The 24,285-nt window shown below is 53.0% G+C and overlaps 1 protein-coding gene and 1 pseudogene across 2 annotated transcripts; both read right to left on the bottom strand.

The window, feature by feature from the left end:
- Window positions 1–5: 5 nt before the first annotated feature.
- Window positions 6–3,166, bottom strand: LOC137161177 (cytochrome P450 2C16-like; annotated as a pseudogene).
- A 10,100-nt stretch (window positions 3,167–13,266) lies between these two features.
- On the bottom strand, window positions 13,267–23,315 carry LOC137161178 (cytochrome P450 2F3-like). Of its 2 annotated transcripts, XM_067560287.1 has the most exons (9): window positions 23,136–23,315; window positions 21,000–21,162; window positions 20,105–20,254; window positions 19,571–19,731; window positions 18,751–18,927; window positions 16,034–16,175; window positions 15,283–15,470; window positions 14,076–14,217; window positions 13,267–13,448 (listed from the first exon to the last, which is right to left on the bottom strand). In XM_067560287.1, exons 1-9 carry the CDS (start codon window positions 23,313–23,315, stop codon window positions 13,267–13,269), a joined length of 1,485 nt encoding a protein of 494 aa, XP_067416388.1. The 2 variants fall into 2 exon arrangements, with proteins under 2 accessions (XP_067416388.1, XP_067416389.1); XM_067560288.1 differs by lacking the exon at window positions 18,751–18,927.
- Between the last annotated feature and the right edge of the window lie 970 nt (window positions 23,316–24,285).

Here is a 24,285-nt window from a genome sequence, read left to right on the forward strand (position 1 = left end):
AGCTCCTGCACCAGGCACCGCGCCTCCTCCTGGATCCGCTCCTCCAGGCTGCGCTTCCCATGCCGAAGTTCCTCAGCGTCTGCAGGGCGAATCTCCGCAGGACCTTCCACTTCTCCCGTTTGAAAAGACGATGCCTGGGGGGAGGGGGAGAGGGTGAAGAAAGGGCTCATAAGAGAGCCCGGCTCACCTGAATTCAGCTGGGCTTCCCCCATGTGCCCCTGCCCCATTCTGGGAACAAATGACAATAACCAACCCCTGCTCATCAACAGCGGAGAGTCCTGCCCCCACTGTCCTCCCAGGGCTGGGATAGAACCCAGGAGTCCCTGCTCCCAGCCTGCTCCTGCTCTAACCACTACCCCCACTGCCTCCTAAACTGGTCACTCTCTCTCTTACTCAGTACACACACACACACACACATGCCAGGACTGAGGGAAACTAGGAATCCAGGTCACATGGAGATGGCCTGTGACACTGAGTCTTGTCTAGCACCACCTCGATCTAATGTCTTCTGCAGGGGAAGAGTCATTATCCCTGTTTTATAGGTGGGGAAACTGAGGCCCCGTGAGAGGCAGGTATTTGCCCATGGTCACTCAGGGAATCAGTGGCAGAGCTGAGAATTGAACCCTGATCCCTTGGAGCCTATTATGATCTAAGCAGCCAAAGGGTGGCAGGGGAAACTGAGGCTGAGACTGGCCAGGGAGTCACCCAGCAGGTTATTGGGGAACCCAAGTGTCTTGGCTCCCAGTCCAGTGCCTGAGCCACGAGGCCAGCCAGCCCCTCTGTGGGTCCTTCCCCACTTCTCCTGAGTCTGTAGGAGGGTTGAGATACTGAAATCTGGGAAGGGCCGTCCACCGACACCAGGTGGGGGGATGATTCCTTACCGTTCCCTTGGGTGAAGCGGAAGACCACGGGCAGGTCCCCGCGTGCACTGAACTCTTCGGCGTGGTCCACCAGGGCCTCCTTCACTGCCTGGTATCCGCACAGTATGACACAGGGCTGGGAGCCCAGGTGAATGGTGAAGATGGGGCCATAACGCTCGCTCAGCTACAAACACAGAGAGACCCGAGGGTCAGAATACGGGGCCCCAAGTCAAACATACAGCCCTGCAATCGTGATACCCAGCCCCCTCTGCTCTAGCCACTAGACCCCACTCCCTCCTCAAAGCTGGGAAAAGAACCCAGGAGTCCTGGTTCCCAGCCCCCTGGCCCCTGCTTTAGCCCACTAGATCCCCCTCCCAGAGCCGCACCCAGGAGTCCAGGACAACCTGTGACCCAGGGGCTATTAGCACTTGAGTTGGGCAGGGAGTTTCCAGCAAACCAGGGTTTTAATGGAAAATGCCAATGAGTCAAATGTGAAACATTTCTGACAGAATCCACCTGGTTTCCTTGTGGGAACTGGGGGCCAGAGCTTCTGGGCAGGCCTGCCCTGGACACAGCCCTGGAGCCAGGGCCCCCAGGCCTTCCAGACTGTCTGATTTCTGCACCCTGTTGAGCCAGCTGCCCCGAGAGCCAGGCAGCCCAGGAGTCAGATGGAAGCCCTGGGGTCCCTGGCCTCTGGCCATCCCCCCTGGCAGAGGAGCTGTAGACCTCAGCACTGTGAAGTGAAATGGACATGGCTGTTGTCAGTTTCACTGGGGCTGTTCAGTGAGGCAGGTCAGCCTGAAACTGACAAGAATCAAGTCCATTTCATTCAGCTGGTCTCATAAGTTTCATAGATGTTAAGGCAAGGAGGGTCCCCTGTGACCATCTAGTCTGCCCTCCTGTATCACACAGGCCAGAGAATGGCCTCAAAGTAATTCTTACAGCAGAGCTTTCAGACAAAGGGCCCCTCCAGGTTGCAAATAAACAATGAGAAAACAAATCAAAACCCTGTTTTCAAAACAAACTTTTTTTGGAATTTCCGGTTCTCAGGGGAAATTTTTTTTTAATTAAAAATTGGAACAAAACCAAAATATCAAAACTTCCCAGGAACCATAAATTCCAAGTTTCACCTGGTTTTCGTTGTCGGGGGGGGAGGGGTCAGAGAGCCCCTGGTCAGGACACCTGGGTTCCATTCTGGGCTCTTCCACCTAGCTCCCTGCGTGATCTTGGGCAGGTCACAGCCACTCCCTGGGCCTCAGTTTCCCCATCTGTAAAAGGACTGGGGTAAACGCACTTTGAGCTGCTCTGACCCAAGGTGGCAAGGGTTGCCCAGCCTGGGTGATCCCAAACATTGCACTAAGATGAGTCATTACTGGGGCTGCCCCTGCCACGTTCTCCTACGTCCCCAGCTATTCGTGTTAAGGACTTTGCTCCCAGTGCGACCTCATCAAAACCTTTCCACCGAGCAGTGAATTCTTTTGCTTTAATACGACCCTTGCCCCGGTGCAGTTCTGCGTTCCACATTATTCATCGTAACTATCATGTGCTTCGGTAGCTGCAGGGGGCAGGGGTGGTGGGAGCCGGGACTCTTGAGTTCTATCCCTGGCTCTGGCAGAGGAGTGCAGTCTAGTGGTTAGAGCGGAGGAGCGGTCTGGGAGCCAGGACTCCTGGGTTTTATACCTACTACTGGCTCTGCCACTGATTACTTGTGCGCCCTGAGCAGAAGCTGCAGCACCCAACACAAGGGATCCCCGATCTCGACTGGGGTCTCCAGGTGCTATAAAAAGGGAGCAAGGTGCTACTATAAGATACATAATAAGAAGCCCAGGGGGGGTTGAGTCCCCCGTGCTAGTGCTGTCGTTTGCACAAGCACATTAATCTGAGAGGCTGCACTCAGCACTTGAATGAACAACAGCACAAGGTGGGATCAGGTCCTGGCTATGCTTAAATCTCAATGCCAGCCCATCTGCTAGAAGGGTTGGGGACCTGCCTGGGTGGAATTATCCTTCCCAGCCCCCTTAGCAACATCCACAACAACAAATTGTAGCCAGAAATTCACCAGCACGGTGCAGACATTTCCCACTATTCACACACCACCACATCTCGGAAGGCAAATCCCTCCTTACCGTGAGAAGAGATTTGACCATGTCCTTGGTATCCAGCTGCAGCAGATTCCCCAGAAGGGGCAGCGGGCGCGGGCCTGGGGGCAAATGCCCTCTGTTCTTCTGGCCCTTCCCATTGAGGAACAAGAGCAGGCAGGAGACACAGGTGACCAACAAAATCAGCGTGGTCGCACCAATATCCATGGCCCTGCGCCGGGTGCAGCACCGCTGGGTAATGCAAACCAGAGAAGCCAGGCTAAGCCAAACGCAGGGTAACAGCCCGGGGGGGGCTGCTGGGTGCATTTGTATTTAATGACTTTGGGATGATATCATTCCTGACAGCTCAGGAGGGAAAGGGGCGGGTTTCGAAGCTGAGTCACTCGAGAGGCAGCCAGGCTGGGTAGCAAACGTAGGCAGGGCCTGGGGCTATGTACCAGCTGCTCTCAAGCTCAGGGGTGTCTCTTGCCCAGGTGAGCTCTGGCCAGGAGGCTAAACGCAGTGACACGAGCATGTCACAAGCCCACTTTGACCCCAGGCGCCTGTCAGGCACCCGCTCATGTCTTTAGGTTGTAAGTTCTTTGGCACATTCTCCCCCCTCTAAGAGCCAGGAGTGGAACCCAGGAGTTCTGGCTTCCCGGCCTAGCCGCTTGGCCACGCTCCCTCAGATATAGAGCGAAGGCCTCCTAGAAACGTAGGCCTGAGAAGGCTCATCTAGCCCAGCCCCTGCACTGAGGCAGAACTCACTATAACCCCCTAGACCATCCCTGACAGGTGTTTGTCTGACCTGTTCCTATAAACCTCGAGTGACGGAGTTTCTACAAACTCCCTAGTAATTTGTTCCAGAGCTTCACCACCCGGACACTCCGGTAGGTCTTCCTAATGTTCAACCTAAACCGCCACCAGCTAAAGAAACAGATCTTAAGATGTTTAAAAACAATGAGATGCATCTGACGAAGTGGGTTGCAGCCCATGAAAGCTTATGCCTGCAGAAATGTGTTAGTCTTTAAGGTGCTACAGGACTCCCATTGTTTTTGCTGTATACAGACTAACACGGCTACCCCTCTGGAACTTTTCACCAAAGGTGTTTAAAGAAAACTTTGATAGATTCTGTCTGGCAAGGAATCACTTATCAACAGTCGTGGTTGTAAAATCTACACTTCTTATTGTTTTGTCTTGTGGTTCCCCCTTGTCTATTGTTTATTGGAATGATTTCTGTCTCATTCTTTGATTGTTTCTGTCTGTTGCATAACTAATTGTGCAATATAAATCTGCTAAGGTGGTGCGGTATGATTGCTTAAAGAACTGTTTTGTAATGGGCTAGGAGTGGTGTTTTGTAACACTTTCATTTCATAGGATTGATTCAGGTCTAGCTAAGCAGGACCCAAGTTTTAGCTGTATAAACTGGGGTCCAAAAGGAAGTTCTTTGAAACCTAACTCCAGGACACAGCCCAAGAGAGTTGCCAGACCTCACACCTGGCCAAGTGTATTTACAGAAGCTGAAGTCCCCAGATGATCTGATCCTGATTGGCCACCCACCAGGTGAAGTTTCTCTGCTTTGTGGCAGTGGTGAATAGTGCTTACCATGTGTAGTGTGTGTTGGTAATTGTTAACAAACAGAGGTTAAGGATAGTACCTTGAAAGGCTCTGTCACTGGAAAAATCCTGTAAACCCACAGAGAATTACACCCAGAGCCCTAACAATTGGGAACAGGCAGGTACTTCAATTAACTAGGTTATGCCCGGAGCCCTATGGCCTTGGAATGGGTGATCCTGCCCTAGAGTGTGAGCTGAGTAAAGACAGATGCCTTACCCCCGGAGCCCTACAGACTGGGAAAAAGTGAGGGTGCCTTAACTGGGTTAGGACTTGAGCCCTACCGACTGGGGTGAAAGTGGGATGCTGTAGTGTGCAGATAACACTGAAACTGGAAACTGAGACATCATAGCAATGTTGATTTTTTTAAAATACAGTGGCGTGTTTCATAGCCCCTCTAGTGCTAATAAAGAAGAGAGATTCCTACCTCAAGCAGTGGGCCTGGGAAATGTGCCCCCGCCTTACCTCTTCTGCATGATCCCTGAAGCCAAAAGATGTCCAGGCATCCAATTCACCCTCTCCCCCCCAACTTCCTCCCCAGCTCACTTGCTGGCATCCGTCACTTTTGTTACCCAGCACAGAGCCTTTAGGAGCAGGCGGGGGCCCAGTGCCAGGTCCACCATGAACAAAACTGCTCTCCTGCCATGGATCGACCTGCAGATCTGAGGCCTGGCATGAAGGGACAGTGGCAGGCTATGGAAGGGTCACTCCCCCACCTAATTTTCTAGGGGAGCTTTGGATACCTAGGAATTAACTACACACCCTGCCCCACAACACAGACACACACACATTTATCCCACCACGCCAGATCCCGGCCTGAGCGACCACACGCTGCTGATCTCAACTGCCCCACCCCATTCTGCTCCTGCCTGCAAAATCCAGGGTGCTGAGGGGTGAGGGCATGGGGCAAATTCCCTGCCTGCCGGGGATGCTGCTGTTCCCGCCAGATAAAGCTCATGATTAAAGACAATCCCATTTTGATGAACACCCCATCTCAAGATCAGCTTCCTCTAGGGCCCTTAGCCAGCCTCCAGTACCTGAGCAACCCCAATCGTTAGGGCATTCATCCTCCCTGACCCATCAGTCTAGCCAGCCCCGGACCCCCTCACCCCTGTGACAGGTCCTGCTTCATCAAAAGTGTGAGCAAGTTTATAGTTAGGGGATAACCTGCCCCCAGGAAAGATGGCTTCTGCCCTGCAGCAGACGGGTTTCGCTCCCTTCAACACTCTCAGGGCTGTTTTATTCCTGATAGTCTCATGCTCCACAGACCCATTGGATCCTGCCCTCCCAGCTCCCAGGCAGCAGGGTTCTTCAACCCCATTGTGCACCACATGTGAACCCAGAGTGACGTCACTCACTCAGCAGGGCTGATCTCGATTGACACGGCTGTAACTGAGCGAAGAAATCTGGCCCTGGCACTGCATGTCCCCCTGTGCAATGACCGGGGGAAGTGAGGGGGTGTTTCTGGGCTGGTATGATGCAGGGCCCAGGGGCAGGACAAAGCAGGGAAGTCGGCAGTGCCTAGGGACGGTCGCTTCTGGTGCCTGTTCTCAGCGCAGCAAGGGGGCCACCTTCTAGTCACTTTCAGCTTCTCACTCCGTCCCTGTCAGCAGCTCGCGGTGCCTTTTGATTCACCGCGGGTGAAAGGAGCTGGTCCCAAAGGCCCAGACCTTCTGTGCAGCTGCAGCTGGGGCCCACGCTCCCTTCTCATGACCTTCCCCCTCACAAGCACTCAGGAGCAGCCAGGCCCTTGTGCATTCCAGGCACTGGAGCAGAACCCAGGAGTCCTGGCTCCCAGCCCCTGGCTCTAAGCCCTAGATCCCCTTCCCTCCCCTTCCCTTTATCCAGCTGCCCCAAGTCCAAGTGTAAAGCGAGTGATCCAATGGTTATAGCACCAATCGGCCACCAGGGGGGCAGCACAGCTACCACCGTCCCAGTGACTGCAGGGATCTGGCAGATTAGCAGCAGCCTCCTGTAGTGCGTGTGGTGCCCTCATATCCCCACAGGGGGCACTACTGCAGCAAGGACCCAAGGCAGGCAGAGTTCACCCCACCCACCTGCCCCAGTCGATGTGTATGGTTATGAGTCTGCACAATGTAATATTCCCACAGATGTGTCTTCATGGCTTGAAACAGATCCAGGCAAAACTCTTCAGGAGCAGAGGGGCAGTTCATACCTCGACAAGGCGGGTATAGGACAAACCCAGCCCAGCTTTCCAGGAACAAAGGCCTGACCTGGGCATCAAGGGAGGATCAATTGGCCTCTCAAGTGAGTCGCCTCCCTGCCCTGGGCCAGCTTGGAGCCCCGAAGAGGAGATGCTCACTGACTCCGGACATGGCTGAGTCCCTGTAAGGACATTGTTTGTCACCTGACCCTGGGGAGGGGGGCAGGGGGGCAAAGCCCCAGAGGGACGAAGGAACATTATAAAAAGGGGAGACATTTGCCAATTGCCATGCTTGCTGTCTTCCACCTCCATCTATGAACAGCAACAAACAACTGAAGTGCTGACCAGAGGGGAGAGCCTGGCTCAGGGGAAACCAGCCAGCCTGGGGTGAGAATCACCTACGTTTGTAAGGCTGCTGAAAGTGTTACGCTTCGCTTACACTAAATCTTGCGTTTTCTGCTACGCTTAGCTTAGAATGCGTTTCGCTTTTAGTTCTCTTGACCAATCTGATGTGTTACGCTTTGACTGATAGTCACTCAACGTCCTTCTGTAGTTAATACGTGTGTTTGTTTGCTCTACCTAAAGCAGTGCACATGGTTCGAAGTGTTGGACACTCCACTTGGAATAACAAGGCTGGTGCATATCAATTTCTTTGTTAAACTGATGAACTTCTATGAGCTTCTGTTGTTCATTGTGCAGCACTGGACATTGTAAAACGGAGGTTCCTAGGGTTGTATCTGGGATGGTGGGTTGTGGCTGGGCTCATTCTTTTGTAAAATCCAAGCAGTGGCTGGCTAGAAGCACTCACTCACTTAGTTGGGGGCTCCTTACATGCTGGAGGTTGTGCGTGAAGACCCAGGCGTGGGGGTTCTCACAGCAGAGCAGAGTAAGACAGTCTCCAGGAGTAGGGGTTGGGGGTGACATGGTGATTCACCAGCCCAGATTGCAGGAACTAATTGCTCCTTAAAGATCCCATCTAGGTACCAAACCCAACCCTACTTAGCTTCCGAGGATCACACTGCACTGGGGAAGAATCAGCTTTTTCTATTTGTTGGCAATTTTGAAAGAAATCAGGGGACCAAGAATTCAGGGAAGCACCCAGCAGAGGCATAAGGGGGGCTTATGTCAGTAAGTCACCCATAGAGAGCTGCTCCTTAAATTTCATGGCTAGTAAAGGCTTCCCAGCTGGGGTACACCAGCCATACCTCCACTGGAGTCAAGGGGGCCAGATCCGAGTTGGCATAAAGGGGCCAGAGTTCCACCGGCGTCAATGGAGCCCGGGTCCCCAGCAGGTATGTCTGCAGACTGCCATGAAGTGATGTGGATCTACAGCAGCTGGCCCCGGGGACTTTAAGGCAGCTGCAGCACCTGCACCTTTCTCACCCTTCCCCTGCTCTCCAGAGAAACTCCAGGCAGAGATCGACCGGGTGATCGGCCCCCACCGCAGCCCCTGCATGGAGGACCGAAGTCGGATGCCCTACACGGATGCCGTCCTCCACGAGATACAGCGCTACGTGGACATCGTTCCCATGGGCATGCCCCACACCATCACCCGGGACATCGAGTTCCGCGGGTACACGCTGCCCAAGGTACGAAGGACCAAGACACGATGGCGCACGTTGCTGGGCTCGAGGACAGCCTAGGGGCTGCTCCGACTTACGCTGGGCAGTGATGGCCACACGGACTGAAATCACAGACTGGGAGGGCATCCTGGCCCTGCCCCCTTCCTCCAACCACACCCCTTTTCACTAGTCATGCACCTTTGACTGGCCACACCTCCTTCCCCCACAAGCCAGGCTTGCTTTTCCAACTACAATTTCTTTCCCACCCCTATGCCTCCTAATTGGCCACACCTCTTTTTCCATAGCCACGCCTTCTTTTCAGAAACCACACCCCTTTGCCAGTCACGCTCCTTGCTGGACATGCCCCCTTTCCCGGCCCGACCTGCAGCAGGTTTGGAGGTGGGGCTCGGTCTGCAGAATGTGCCGTGTGCTGGAGTGAGCCAACCTGGGGCAGTGAAGCCAGCTCTACGGCCAGATTGCCGGGCATGTGCATCCCACAGCCCTACCAGTTCTGCCTCCTTCCCTTCTGAGCTGGGGGCCTCCCCCCAGGCTGGCCCTCGCTGCATCCCCTTTCCTCCCCGATACAGGCACCTTCCTCTCACCTGCTGGGCATGGTCAGCGCTGCCTGGTGAGTCCTGCTGAGCTCCACTCCCGGGCAGAGATTTGTCCCTCGTCCGGGAACGCTGCAGCCCCCGAGTGTCTGTGGTGACGCCTGGCAGTCTTTTCAAAGCAGAGGCAGGTTTATGAGTCCCCTGGGACGTCCTAGGGGTCGCACGGAGCTTTTCAACCCTTTGGCAGGGTTCAAAGTGCAGAGGGCAGCCAAGGCATGTGTAGAATCATAAAAATATCACAGAAAATTCCCTCTTCATCACACCTTGGCTGGCAGCTCCGGGTAAGATGAGGCATGAGAGGCAGGGCTGGATTCTTAGCCACTTCCAGGAGGGGGGCAGGAGGCGGAAAGGAGGGTGAAGATGCTTTAATGGCTTATTTGCCTTCCCTGTGTTCTGCACCCTGTGTATCTCAGAGCAACCTCAGGGTTACCCTAACTAGAGCTGACCTTCTCCCCCCCCCCCATTGAAAATCTGACAAAAGGTGTGTGGGGTGGTTTGAAATGAGTTATCATCAAAATTTGCCCACAGAAATATGCAGAGGGTGTTTTGGAGGAGTTGGAGGGATCCAAACCAGAAATATTTTGCATCAGGAGTGCCTCATGGGAGCTGTAGTTCAGGTGGATCATGGCTCATGGGAGTTGTAGTTCAGGTGGCCCTGGTCCCATTCTCCACTATAGGCCATCCTCCTCAGAGGACTACATTTCCCATAATGCACCCAGGTCTCCTTCCCCCCCCTCTCCCCCCGAGAAGGAAAAGTGTCAGCCAGTTGACACTCTTAATTCATGTTCTGCCTCCCTCTGGCCCACGGGGAAGCAGAGAATAGATATAAGGCGGTGTGGTACAGCCCCATGCTGCCCCCCGTCCATCCCCCTACACCATGGGATGGGAGAAGTCCCACGGACTATCTCCACACACGAAGGGACTGCCACGGGGCTATCTCTGCCCATCCTGGATAACCCTGCTGAGCTGGGAATTTTCTGACAACTCGTTTCCCCCCCGGCCCTCCCGCCCCCAACTGAAAAATACTGATTGGTCAAAACAGTTGGTAAAACGGGATCGGGTTTGATGTTTTTCCCAATTTGGAAAAAAATACTGGGGGAGAGGGGCAGGGTTTGAGCTCGGCGAAAAGATTTGACATTTTCTAGGGGAACCACCAATAGTATCCAGTGGCCATAGGTCCCACAGTTTACCTTACAATGAGTATTTAAAATGTTTCCATTTGTCTGCTGTTGTGATTCACAAAAAAGTCTCATCCTTTAGGAAAGAACCTATTTGCCACTATAATATCCAGTGGAAACATACATTTGTCTATCTGACTCAGTAACATCCCATGGCTACACGTTCTATAGCACATCTTTGTTAATCAGCCAGGTTAACTATACTATGAATTAAGCCTATTTTTAAAAAAAAACAACCATGGGACCACTCTATCAGCATCACTAGGCATTGCGTAATTTGGCCAATCACTCAGTCAGTTATATTTGTCCCCATGGTGACCTGTCTTCCCCCTCACTCATCTATGAGCCTGCAACTCTGCAGCACAGGTGAAGGAGAAAATATTCCACCTGGTGCTATAAAACTGGTTTTTATTTAACTCAGCACAAACTACACCGCTTGCATAACATTCACCCACAGCCCCCACTGACCAACCCCACTGGACAAAAAGAGCAAAAGACGCAAAGAGACTAAAGTGGTTTTAACAGGGAGCCAGCCAAGTTGTTGAGTAATATTTGAGAAGGGCTGTGTGTACATCTGGCATTTTAGTTGTCATGTGGAGGTCATGCAACAGCTTAAATAACCATAGGTATGATAATTACACGATCTCTTATATAACTGTCCCGTTGTAATAGGGGAGCTAAATAAATATTTATACCCTTTTTACATGGAGCGTGTGTTTTGTTTTAGGAGGCAGCATTGCCTAGTGGCTAAAGCACTGGCGTGGACTCAAGGGGCCAGGATTTTAGCCCAGTTCTTCCACTGGCTGCCTGGGTGATCTTGGGAAAGTTACTACCCCCCTTTGCCTCAATTCCCCCATCTATTAAATAGGGATAATGATATTGCCCTCCAATGTAAAGTGCATTGAGATCTATTGCTCAAAAGCACGCTATAAAAGCTAGCGAGGCATGTTGATTATATTGAACGTTTATATTGTGATAACACCTACAAGCCAACCAAGTCGGGCCTCTATTGAGCTAGGCGCTGCACAAACATGAATGTAGTGTGAGCCCCAAAGAAGCTTAAAACAGAACCTAGGAAAAGTGATTGAGCTGAGGTCAGGCTTAGCTAGCTGTTGGGAGCTAAGGCCCCGCCTACACTCAATCTTTTTCCAGTCTTGCTCACCTCAGAGGGTTCAAAAACCACAAAGCTGGCACCAAAAAAAAAAAAAAAAAAAAAAAAGCAAGATTGGCTTAAAAAAACATGACCTTTTTATCTAGATTACCTTTTCGGTTCTTTTTACTTGGCTCCGGGTTCTGTAGTTCACGCACGTCACATTTCCAAGCTTTTCTCTGCCACCGTGAAGACTAGAATTTTGCTTGAAAAATAACCCAATCAACAAAAGCTGAGCTGGCATAATCCCATGAACCAGGGAACTGGGGATTTAAAACAACCACCAAATGTCACAGGCCTCACCATGAAAATCCTGAGGCTTGCCGACACTGACTCAGTGCCAATTCACACCCGCCAGGGAGCTGGCCCAGTTTCCCTTCAATTCTGAAGTCCACGTTTATCAGAGTAACTGATGAATTCTCAGCGCCTCCATTTGGGGGCTCTCGACTTGGGACACTTTAAAGGGACTTTCTGGAAAGTGCGGCACCTCCACCCTATGAAAATCAGGCCCCTTTACGGTGTCTTAAGTTGGGCCCTTAAATGAACAAGTCGTTTTGCGAAACCTAGGAGGTGATTTTTATCTACAAGGCACCTGATCTTCATAAGCACCAGCTCTCCGTGACTGCTGCTTAGCTCAGTGGCAGCTGAAAATGTCCATCATCCTGCTGCCCCCTCCTTCCCCAATGGCTCTTTCAGCAATTTAAACACTCCAGAGATTATTTCACAGCAAAAGGAGAGGTGTTAAACAACGATCCCTTTAATCAGCTTAACTATGTGCGAGACGGGGTCATTTAAACCTTCTCCTTTCACAGAGGCCTGGCAAGTTTGCTCAGTGGCCATTCAAGAAGAAATAAAGATACAGAGGAAATCCAGATAGTTTCACTTTTCTGTAGCTCAACTGGGCCAAATTCTGCCCTTCCGAGAGCAAGCAGAGCAGGAGAAATGTTCGTTTTTGCCAACTTCCTTCTGGTTGACGTATCTTGCGGTGGAAGACATCGGGTCTGATTGCTGCACGCGTGTCCCTCTTGGGCCAGGCACTGTGAATTGTAAGAGAGCACTTCCCAGCATTTCAGACCTAGCCAGAAACACCCACCACAGGAGCCTCTAAGTGATTCACTCAGATTCCCTCTTTGTTCCAAACACTGTTCCTTACCCTGGACGCTCCTTCCACCGATCTTTTTGCTACCAGTAAAAATATGCGTAAATTCTCCCCTGTGCAGCAATATCTATTTTTTTGCAGTTACTCACGGAACTGCCCCAAAATAATTCCTAGAGCTGAGCTTTCAGAAAACCAGCCAGTCTTGATTTAAAAGTTCTCAGTGGTGGAGAATCAACCATTTCCCCAGGGAGTTTGTACCTTATTTGTAATTGGGATTAGTCTGGCTTTAAATTCCAGGAATTGGTTCTGTCTTTCTCCTCTAGCTAAAAGGGCCCTTTAGTCCCTGTGAATGTATTTATAAACTGAGATCAAGACACTGCTCAATCTTGCTGATAAACTGAACAGACAGAGATACGGGAAGCCACTCCCTGCAAGGTATTTTCCCAACCCTCCCATCGGTTTTGTAGCTGTTCTCTGTGCTCCCTCCAGTGGCAGCATTCCCAGCTCTGCCCCATCCTGGCCAGGATACATAGTCACTTTAAGGACAGCAACTTGTCCAGCCCTGACCATTCAACAGATCACGGGATTGGCTTTAAAAATCCTGAGATTTGGGTTTGCTTTATTTGCTTCTGGGTTATTTACTCGAGTCGGGTCTAAACTTTTCTCTACAACCACCAGAGCTGGAAAAAAAAATTATTTTATTTGTTTTTAATTAAAGCTGAAATTAAGCCCATCAGTCCAGGGCCCACAGCTTTAAAAAGAAAGATCAACACCAAATATCACGTTAAATCTCAAGAGACGGTGACGCCGCAATCATCCCGATTAGACCCTGCAACCGATGAGGCCTGTGAACTCATCTCACACGTGCACTTGTAACTGGTAGCAAATGCCACAGGACACAAGGCTACGAAAAGGGGAGCAGAGGAGGGATGCGGTAGGCGGCAGCTCGGTCAGCGAGGGATGGCGCGGAATTCATAGGGGTGCGGCACAGTCCCCACGCTGTTCATCAGGGGTGAGAGATCGATTTCTTCTGGGTGGGTGAGGGGTGTGAGAGTGAAGCGCTGCAGGACGGCGGTGAAGAAGAGGAAGAGCTCCATGCGGGCCAGGACCTCACCCAGGCAGACCCGCTTCCCTGGGGGAACGAAACACAGTGACTTCAGGGCTGTGCATGGGGCGAGATGCTTTTTGGGATCCATTGCGCCCCAAGTCTCAGTTACCCTCCCTGCTCTTGAGCTCAGGTGCCTTTAAGACCCTTTTCATGTTCCCTGTATTCTAGGGACCGGCCTCCAGGGTCAGTTACAGCAGCCTTGGGGCTGCTCTAACTCCTGCTCTGTCCCCTACAGGGCAGAGAATAGCCACAGGGTAGTTCACTCCAGCCATGGCCCGATCCGCCCCCTATGTTGGAGGCTGGGGCAGGGCCCCTACACCAGCTCCACAACAATAGAGAAGCCCCTGGACTCTCCGGGATTTATTTCCGCCCCACAGCGGCACAGAGCACCCTGATTGTGGCTGAGAATCGGCGCTCCCTCCTTGCCATGGCCAAGGGGCCGGACACCCAGGCTGTGCACATGGCAGCTCTGCCACCTCCGTGGAGCCTCCCTGATTTACTCTGTCTGAGGCCGGGGCTGGAGCGCGCAGACATCTCCACCGAAGCCAGTGCTGGAGCAGACTCATTAGGGGAGAGGCAACCTTTCTCCCCTTGGCTTCCAGCCCTTCTCCTACCCGCCCCACGTCCCTAACCCGGGGAGACCACACGTACCCGCGGAGAAGGCCATGAAGGCGTCATTTTTCCGGAAACCTCCTCTCTCATCCAGGAAGTGGGCCGGGTCGAACGTGGTCGGGTCTTTGAACTGGGTGGGGTCGTAGTGGACAGAGAACAGCAGCGGGATCACGTTGGTGCCCTGGGCAGGGGAAAGGAACAGCTCCAGTGCACACGTCTGTCAGTCTTTCCGTTCATCCACTGTCCAACCATCTGTCTGTCTATCTACCTATCCATCCAGCACCTGGTTATCCATCCATCTTGATGTTTCTCTACCTTTTAATTCACCCATCAGTTTCCACAACTATCTGCCTTTTTGTCTATCCATCCCTCCTATCTATCTTGACAATCCATCCATCTCTCCCCATGCATGGCTGGGCAGCCATCTATCTCATATGGTTTAGACACAACAAACCCTGCACCCTAGGAGGGGGTTAGACTAGATGACCCTTGAGGTCCCTTCTTACCCGATGGTTCTATGAGTCTACATCCATCTTGCTCATCCACCCAGGCACCAGCCTATCCACACATCTGTCTGTCTGCCCATCCATTGACTCCTCCATCCCCTGCCACCTGTGTAGCCATCCATCCATCTCGTCTAGCCATCTGTCCTTCTCTCAGCCTGTCTAGCCATTTATCCAATGATCCACTCTCTATCCACTCAACTTATCAGGATTATTTTCTGTCCTTCTACCCATCCATCCATCTGGATTGTCCATCCATCCATCTGTCTACCCATCTACTGACACATCCATTAGTCTCTCCAACCATCTACCTTTCCAGCCATCTACTCACCCATCTCTCACTCAGCTTGTCGACCACCCAATCCATATATCTACCTTGCCGTCTTCTCTATCTCTCTATCTCTCTATGTATCTATCCTGATGCACACCCCTCTGTCTAGTCTCCCATACATTCTGACCGCCCATCCATCCATAAAGCCCATTGGCCAGTCTATCCAACCACAGCTCTAGCTATCTGTCCATCTGTCCCTCTCTCCTTTCCCTTTGGAAGCTGGGATGCAATCTGAGAAGAGGGGAGGGGGAGACATCATGGAGCCAGATCTCAGCTCCCCTGGGTTCAATCCAGAGTCACTCCCTGGCTGCAATGGGCTCAGGGACAAATCCTGATCTCAGGTTCGTCAGTGTCAATCAAGGGGGGATATTTGTTTTCTTGCTCGAATGTGGGGAGGAGGAAACCCCATTACCTTTGGAAGCAGGAAATCCCTGAACTGGGTTTCCCGGGTCACCGCGTGAGGGGCACCCATTGGAAGCACATCACTGAACCTCTGGACCTCGTGGATCACGGCGTCAGTGTAGGGCATGTGCGCCCGGTCCTCTACACAAGGGCTGCGGTGCCGGCCAATCACCCAGTTGATCTCAGCTTGGACTTTGGCTGTGGAGAAACAAGCGGGATGGAAAGCGGGTTATGAGTGGGAAGGGCGGCCTGACATCACAGCTCTGTGAAGCAGCCATTGGTCAAGGAGGCAGCAAGGACACCCTAGATCTGGAGCTGGTTACATCTGAGACTTGGCTGGAGATTTTGATGCCTGCCATTTTGAAATAGAGACAGTGGCTTTGATTCTGATCTCAGCTGCCCCGGGGTCAATCCAGAGTCACCCCCTAACTGCAAAGGAGTCAATGTCAGACCTAGCGTCAGCTCCCACTCTGACACCAACTCCCTGTGCGACTTTTGGAATGTCATTTGACATCTCCCGTCTCAGTTCCCCTCTGCACAGTGAGGATAACGATCCTCCATTCGTCTGTCTGTTGTGTCTGGACTGGGAGCACAGGGAGGCAAAGAAGAGCCTTGCTCTGTGTCTGTGCAGCACCCGGCACACGGGGAGCCCAGCTCTCGGCAGGGGTCGGCACAGCCCCCTGCTCCCGGGGACCCCCGATTAGGAATAACTATAGAGAAAGTGTCTCTGCTGTGTCTGCCCCCTGCTCTCCGCCGCTCACCCTGTACCTCCGGGTACTTCATGAGGATGAGGAAGCCGTATCTCAGGGTTGTGCTGGTCGTCTCTGTGGCCGCGAAGAACAGGTTGTGCGTGGTCATCACCAGAGTCTCCATGTGGAAGTAGCTCAGTGGGTCCTGGTTTTCCTGCAGGGGGAGGCGTACACAGCTCCTCATTGGGCGCCTCCCTGCAGAATTAGAACCCACAGCGCTCATGTAAGTCACCCCAGGAGAAGGGAGTGTCTCCCCCTAGTGGCTGCTCCACAGATGCAGTTTATGGGTCTACTGCTGCTGCTGGGAGCAGGAGTTAATCCCTTAGCTCTGGGAGCAGAGTCAGATATTATTAACCCAGAGTCTCCCTGGTTCAAACCTCACGGCTGGTGACAACCTCTCTGGACAGCCAGGGCTGAAGTAATGCTGGACTTTCAGGGCAGCTCTACTCATCCCCTGTAATATTCAGCAGAGGCAGCGTGCGCTTCTCATTAGCACGGGGGGCTGGGAGTCAGGACTCCTGGGTTCTAGCCCAGCTGAGGGAAGGGAGTGGGGTCTAGTGGTTGGAGGATAAAACTGGCCTTCAGGACTACTGCATTCTACTCCTGATCTGCTGAGTGACTTTGGGCAAGTCACCTCCCTGTCCCATGCCTCAGTTTCCCCTGTTCTAAACTGTCCTGCCTTCTGGAGTGGAACATCACAACAATTTAGCTCTTAATTTTTCTGCAGGCAGGGCTCTGAGAACCTGATGTAACAGATCTTGGGTTACCGCTTGCCATCTGTCCTGCCACACCCCACAATGGATTAAGAAGAGGCGATGGAGATTACCTCCAAGCAGCAGCAAATGCAAGAACCAGTGTGGCTGGCGATGGAGCAGGGAGCGTCTCCAGGGTTCTAAAGAAAACCTCCCTCTCTATAAATGCCAGGAGGGATTCGGAGCTGGTCAAGGGCCACCTCAGCCCTGTGTCTACGTGCCATGGTGCTCCACGGGCTGGGCCACAAGCCCTTCTATTCTAGCATTAGCCCAAACAAACACATGTGCTCCTGGAGGCAAATTGCCAGATGAGGGCAGAGGCAGGTTTAGTTTTTGGGAAATGTTCTTGGGTCCTTTGAAACCACTTTAAAGGTTGAAGGAATCTGGAGACGGGAAGGCTGAGCAGGGACGTGCTCATGGATTTCCAGTCTATAAATGGTTGTGATAAAGGGGACGGGGATCAATTGTTCTCCGTGTGCACTGAAGAAGGTGGGACAAGAAGCAATGGGCTGAATCTGCAGCAAGGGAGATTTAGGTTCGATTTTAGGAAAATCTTTGTAACTCTCAGACTAGCAAAGCACTGGAACAGGTACCTATGGAGCTTGTGGCAGCCCCGTCACTGGAGGTTTTCAAGAGCCGGTTGGACAAACCCATCGGGGAGAGTTTGGGGTTATTTGCTCCTGCCCCAGAGCGGGGACTGGAGGGGGCTGAATGAGATGTTCACTCGAGGTCCCTCCCTGCGCTACGTTTACATGGTTCTATGATTATTAATTGTTAGTCCTTTTGGACCGAGGAGTTTGTGACAACTCCAGGGTCTTGTGGGGTGTTGCAGTGAGGAGGAGAAATTGCTGCAGGTCGGGTATTTCTTTGGTGCAACCCTATTTATTCACAAGGATGCACAAACTCCTGTTTCCCTGATCAAAGGAGCCAGCCTCCTGGCTCCCAGCTCCCAGCCTCGGTCAGCTGCCATCCCAACCCAAACCCGCTTTCTAGCTTTATCCCAGGCTGCATCTGCTTGGCTTTTCCTAATTCTGTGTCTCTCTGGCCCACCTACAGAGCAACTGGGAGGTGATTCCCAGCATGGGTAGACAGACTCACGCTGGCTGTGGTTGAGCTAGGGCACTAAAAAGAGCAGCGAGGCCACTCTAATACAATCCTGTCATAGATCCTAGGTACGTCCTTGAGCGGCTCCCATGAACCACTCGCCCCATCCCTGTTATTTTTAGTGAGCTACCTCCATCAAACCAAGCGTGTGTGTGCATCTGGGAATAGTCCCTCCCAGCTGCAGAGTAGCCCTGTCCTGTGTCCGTGTGTGTGTCTCTCTGTCCTTATGTGGTCTCACACTACACAGACACACAGCCCCATCTATCCAAAGCCAGCCCCTCCATCGGAAGCCCCTTGGCCACATTCTTCAAATTCTCCACCGACTTGTCCATGTGCCCGTGTTTTAGGGGCGACTGCTATTGTGTCAGTCACTTCTTCACCTGCACCCTGGGCACAAGGCAGTGGTTAGGCCTGACCCATAACAACAAGGTTTAAACCAATAAACCCTAACAATACCTGTATTACCGGAGCACCTGGGAACCCCAGGAATGGGCCAGGCCCTGCATTGTGCCACTCTCTGTACAAACACAGGACAACAATAACTGCATTTCTCTGGCACCCAGAGGACCCCCCCCTCCAAATATTAGAGCCCCAATTGTGCCAGGCGATGTCTGACCAAGGGACAGTGCCTACCCTGCAGAGCTCACAGCCTGTACAGGCAAAGGAAGGACCATTGTTCCCATTTCAAAAATAGGGAAACTGAGGCACAGGGTGGTCACGCAGCAGGCCAGGAGGCAAACCAGGAATAGAACCCAGATCTCCTGAGGCCCCTTCCACTGCTCCAGCCATTCAGACACTCTGCATCCCATACTGACACAGAAGCAGCTTTAAAGGGGTCAGTCTCCTCCTGCCCCGAGCCCACAACCCTTTCACCTGCTCCATCCTGAGGAGGAAGCAGTCGATGAAGTCACGGGGGCAGTTGGGGTCGAAGGATTCCTGGTGCATCTTCACCTGCTCCGACACGAAGAGGCGCAGCTGCTCCAAGTTCTCAAAGATCCTGTTGTGAGGCCCCGGCAGGTAGAACATGGGGCCGGGGAAGAGGTTGTACATCTGGGGAGAGGGAAATGAGTCACCCCACGGCAGCACGTGAGCTCTGTGCACGTCACCCTAACGAATGTGTGCATTACCGTGGTGAGCTCTGTGCGTGTGTTACCATAACAAACCGGGAGGCGGTGTGCATTGCATTACTGCAATGAACTGTGTGCATTCATTACCATACTGAACAGCACAGCGCTGTGTTTGCATTACTGTAATGAACAGGACAGCTGTGCAGGTCCATGCACATGACCAGACTGAACTGTGCAGCGTGTGCACTTTGCTCTATGCAGTTCATTACAGCGTGCGCACGTCATGCTACCAGAATGAATTGTGCACGTGTGAGTCACGTTACTACAATGCGCCGTGCAGGGTGAGTGTGTCCGTGTGAATACAGGGATGTTACCGTAACAAACTGTGCAGGGCGTGTGAGTCAGCGCATCCACTGCCATGAGGAACCATGCGGAGCGCGTCGGGGTCACACGTCGCTGCCGACTGCTGGACGCGTGTTTGGTTTCCCGAAGAGGAGGCTGAGCAGGGACCTGACAACGTCTCCCGATAGGGTGTTATAAAGAGGACAGAGACCAACTGTTCTCCATGTCCGCCGCGGGGGGAGACCCCTGCCCAGACACAGCTCCCACCCTGCACTAGCACCCACCTGCCCCCACGGTGAGCTGAGCAGGTGGAAGATCTGGTTGATGAGACCGACCAAAGTGAGAAAGTTTCTGTCCTCATAGTCGAACCGGTCCCCAAAGACGATGGAGCAGATGACGTTGGCGACGGCGCGGCTGATGAGGAAGGTGGGGTCGAAGGGCGCGGCTAGTGAAGGGGAGGGAACAGGCTGTGAGCAGCAGGAAGTCGCAAGTGGGGGTTCCAGCTCGGTCACTGCTGGGCAGGGAATCTGTGGGGGGGGGGCCTCAGCAGTGGGGGAGGGTCTCCCCTAGGTGTCAGTGCAGTGCTAGGGGCGTGTGCAGCAGGAGGCGCTCTCTTCTCTGGGCTGAACCCAACGCCCCAGCGTGGCACTGGGAAGGGGGCGCTGGGCTGCAGGGAGCGGGAGGGGGCTCAGTAGGGGGCGCTCTGCCCTGGCAGTCTGCACTGGCCCCCATTCCCCAGTGCAGCACTAGGGGGCGCTGTCTGGCCCCACAGCAGGGATCTCACAGCAAAAGTCTGCGGCGCTACACGGGTGACGCACCTTGGGTCTGGGCGAGCTCCTGCACCAGGCACCGCGACTCCTCCTGGATCCGCTCCTCCAGGCTGCGCTTCCCCGTGCCGAAGTTACTCAGCGTCTGCAGGGCGAATCTCCGCAGGACCTTCCACTTCTCCCCGTTTGAAAAGACGATGCCTGGGGGAGGAAGGCAGGGGTGAAGGAAGGGCTCAAGAGAGCCCGGCTCCACTGAATTCAGCTGGGCTTCCCCCATGTACCCCTGCCCCATGCTGGGAACAAATGACAATAACCAACCCCTGCTCATCCACAACCGAGAGTCCTGCCCCCACTGTCCTCCCAGGGCTGGGATAGAACCCAGGAGTCCCTGCTCCCAGCCTGCTCCTGCTCTAACCACTATCCCCCACTGCCTCCTAAACTGGTCACTCTCTCTCGTACTCGGTACACACACACACGCGCACGCCAGGACTGAGGGAAACTAGGAATCCAGGTCACATGGAGATGGCCTCTGACACTGAATCTTCTCTAGCACCACCTTGATCTAATGTCTTCTGCAGGGGCAGAGTCATTATCCCTGTTTTATAGGTGGGGAAACTGAGGCCCCGTGAGAGGCAGGTATTTGCCCATGGTCACTCAGGGAATCAGTGGCAGAGCTGAGAATTGAACCCTGATCCCTCTGGAGCCTATTACGATCTAAGCAGCCAAAGGGTGGGAGGGGAAACTGAGGCAGAGACTGGCCAGGGAGTCACCCAGCAGGTTATTGGGGAACCCAAGTGTCTTGGCTCCCAGTCCAGTGCCTGAGCCACGAGGCCAGCCAGCCCCTCTGTGGGTCCTTCCCCACTTCTCCTGAGTCTGTAGGAGGGTTGAAGTACTGAAATCTGGGAAGAGCCGTCCACCGACACCAGGTGGGGGGATGATTCCTTACCGTTCCCTTGGGTGAAGCGGAAGACCACAGGCACATCCCCGCGTGCACTGAACTCTTCGGCCTGGTCCACCAGGGCCTCCTTCACTGCCTGGTATCCGCACAGTACGACACAGGGCCGGGGGCCCAGGTGAATGGTGAAGATGGGGCCATAACGCTCGCTCAGCTACAAACACAGAGATCCGAGGGTCAGAATACGGGGCCCCAAGCCAAACATACAGCCCTGCAATCGTGATACCCAGCCCCCTCTGCTCTAGCCACTAGACCCCACTGCCCCCTCAAATCTGGGAAAAGAACCCAGGATTCCTGGTTCCTAGCCCCCCGCTTTAGCCCAGTAGACCTCCCTCCTCTCCCAGAGCTCAGAATTGCACCCAGGAGTCCAGGACAACCTGTGACCCAGGGGCTATTAGCACTTGAGCTGGGCTGGGAGTTTCCAGCAAACCAGGGTTTTAATGGAAAATGTCAATGAGTCAAACGTGAAACATTTCTGACAGAATCTGCCTGGTTTCCTTGTGGGAGTCTGGGGGCCAGAGCTTCTGGGCAGGCCTGCCCTGGACACAGCCCTGGAGCCAGGGCCCCCAGGCCTTCCAGACCGCCCGTTTTCTGCACCCTGTTGAGCCAGCCGCCCCAAGAGCCAGGCAGCCCTGGAGTCAGATGGAAGCCCTGAGGTCCCAGGCCTGGGGCCCTCCACCTGGCAGAGGAGCTGCAGACCCTGACACTGTGAAGTGAAATGGACATGGCTGTTGTCAGTTTCACTGCTGCTGTTCAGTGAGGCAGGTCAGCCTGAAACTGACAAGAATCAAGTCCATTTCATTCAGCAGGTTTCATAGTTTCATAGATGTCAAGGCAAGGAGGGTCCCTTGTGACCATCTCGTCTGCCCTCCTGTATCACACAGGCCAGAGAATGGCCTCAAAGTAATTCTTACAGCAGAGCTTTCAGACAAACAGCCCATCTAGGTTGAAAATAATCATGAGAAAACAAATCAAAACCATGTTTGCAAAACAAAGTTTTTTTCAAATTTCCGGTTCTCAGGGGAAATATTTTTTTTAATTAAAAATTGGAACAAATCTAAAATATCAAAACTTCCCAGGAACCAGAAATTCCAAGTTTCAGCTGGTTTTCGTTGTCAGGGGGGGAAGGGGACAGAGAGCCCCTGGTCAGGACACCTGGGTTCCATTCTGGGCTCTTCCACCTAGCTCCCTGCGTGATCTTGGGCAGGTCATGGCCACTCCCTGGGCCCCAGTTTCCCCATCTGTAAAAGGACTGGGGTTACGCACTTTGAGCTGCTCTGACCCAAGGTGGCAAGAGTTGCCCAACATGGGTGATCCTAAACATTGCACTAAGATGAGTCATTAGCAGGGCTGCCCCTGCCACGTTCTCCTACATCCCCAGCTATTCGTGTTAAGGACTTTGCACAAATTAATTTGCCTCCTGTGTCTCCAGCCAGGGTTTAATGCTGTGCAAACCTGCCCCTCAGAACTGTCCCCATCACAGTAAACGTTAATAGAGCACGAGCAGGGAGATGCTCCCAGTGGAACCTCACCGAAACATTTCCACCGAGCAGTGAATTCTTTTGCTTTAATACGGCCCTTGCCCCGGTGCAGTTCTGCGTTCCATGTTATTCATCGTAACTATCGTGCATTTCGGTAGTTGCAGGCAGGGGCTGGGAGCCGAGACTCCTGGGTTCTATCCCTACTGCTGGCTCTGCCACTGATTCCTTGTGCGACCTGAGCAGAAGCTGCAGCACCCAACATAAGGGAGCCCCAATCTCGACTGGGGTCTCCAGGTGCTATAATAAGGGAGCAAGGTGCTACTATAAGACACATAATAAGAAGCCCAGGGGGGGTTGAGTCCCCAGCACTAGCGCTGTCGTTTGCACAAGTACATTAATCTGAGAGGCTGCACTCAGCACTTGAATGAACAATGGCACAAGGTGGGATCAGGTCCTGGCTATGCTTAAATCTCAACGCCAGCCCACCTGCTAGAAGGGTTGGGGACCTGCCTGGGTGGAATTATCCTTCCCAGCCCCCTTAGCAACATCCACAACAACAAATTGTAGCCAGAAATTCACCAGCACGGTGCAGACATTTCCCACTATTCGCACACCACCACATCTCGGAAGGCAAATCCCTCCTTACCGTGAGAAGAGATTTGACCATGTCCTTGGTATCCAGCTGCAGCAGATTCCCCAAAAGGGGCAGCGGGCGCGGGCCTGGAGGCAAATGTCCTCTGTTCTTCTGGCCCTTCCCGTTGAGGAACAAGAGCAGGCAGGAGACACAGGTGACCAGCAAAATCAGCGTGGTCGCACCAATATCCATGACCCTGCGCCGGGTGCAGCACTGCTGGGTAATGCAAACCAGAGAAGCCAGGCTAAGCCAAACGCAGGGTAACAGCCCGGGGTGGGGGGCTGCTGGGTGCATTTGTATTTAAAGACTTGGGGATGATATAATTCCTGACTGCTCAGGAGGGAAAGGGGCGGGTTTCGATGCTAAGTCACTCGAGAGGCAGCCAGGCTGCGTTTCAAACGTAGGCAGGGCCTGGGGCTATGTACCAGCGGCTCTTAAGCTCAGGGGTGTTTTTTTCCCAGGTGAGTTCTGACCAGGAGGCTAAACGCAGTGACACAGGCATGTCACATGCCCAATTTGAACCAGGCACCTGTCAGGCACCCGCTCATGCCTTTAGGTTGTAAGTTCTTTGGCACATTCTCCCCCCTCTAAGAGCCAGGAGTGGACCCAGGTGTCCTGGCTTCCCGGCCTAGCTGCTTGGCCACGCTCCCTCAGGTGTAGAGCAAAAGGCTCCTAGAAACTTAGGCCTGGGAAGGCTCATCTAGGCCAGTCCCCTGCACTGAGGCAGGGCTCAGTATAACCCACAGGCCATTCTTGACAGCTGTTTGTCTGACCTGTTCCTATAAACCTCCAGTGATGGAGTTTCCACAACCTCCCTAGTAATTTGTTCCAGAGCTTTACCACCGGGACACTTCGGAAGCTTTTCCTAATGTCCAACCTAAACCGCCACCAGCTAAAGAAACAGATCTTAAGATGTTTAAAGAAAACTTTGATAGATCCTGTCGGGCAAGGAATCACTTATCAACAGTCGTGGTTGTAAAATCTACACTTCTTATTGTTCTGTCTTGTGGTTCCCCCTTGTCTATTGTTTATGGGAATGATTTCTGTCTGATTCCTTGATTGTTTCTGTCTATTGCATTACTAATTGGGCATATAAATCAGCTACGGTGGTGGGGTATGATTGATTAAAGAAAGTTTCATAAGGCCTTAAGATTGGTGTTTT

This window comes from Emydura macquarii, unplaced genomic scaffold, assembly GCF_026122565.2.
Source record: "Emydura macquarii macquarii isolate MOO-44397 ecotype Brisbane River unplaced genomic scaffold, CSIRO-AGI_Emac_v2 contig_2262, whole genome shotgun sequence".
NCBI classification, from domain to species: Eukaryota; Metazoa; Chordata; order Testudines; family Chelidae; genus Emydura; species Emydura macquarii.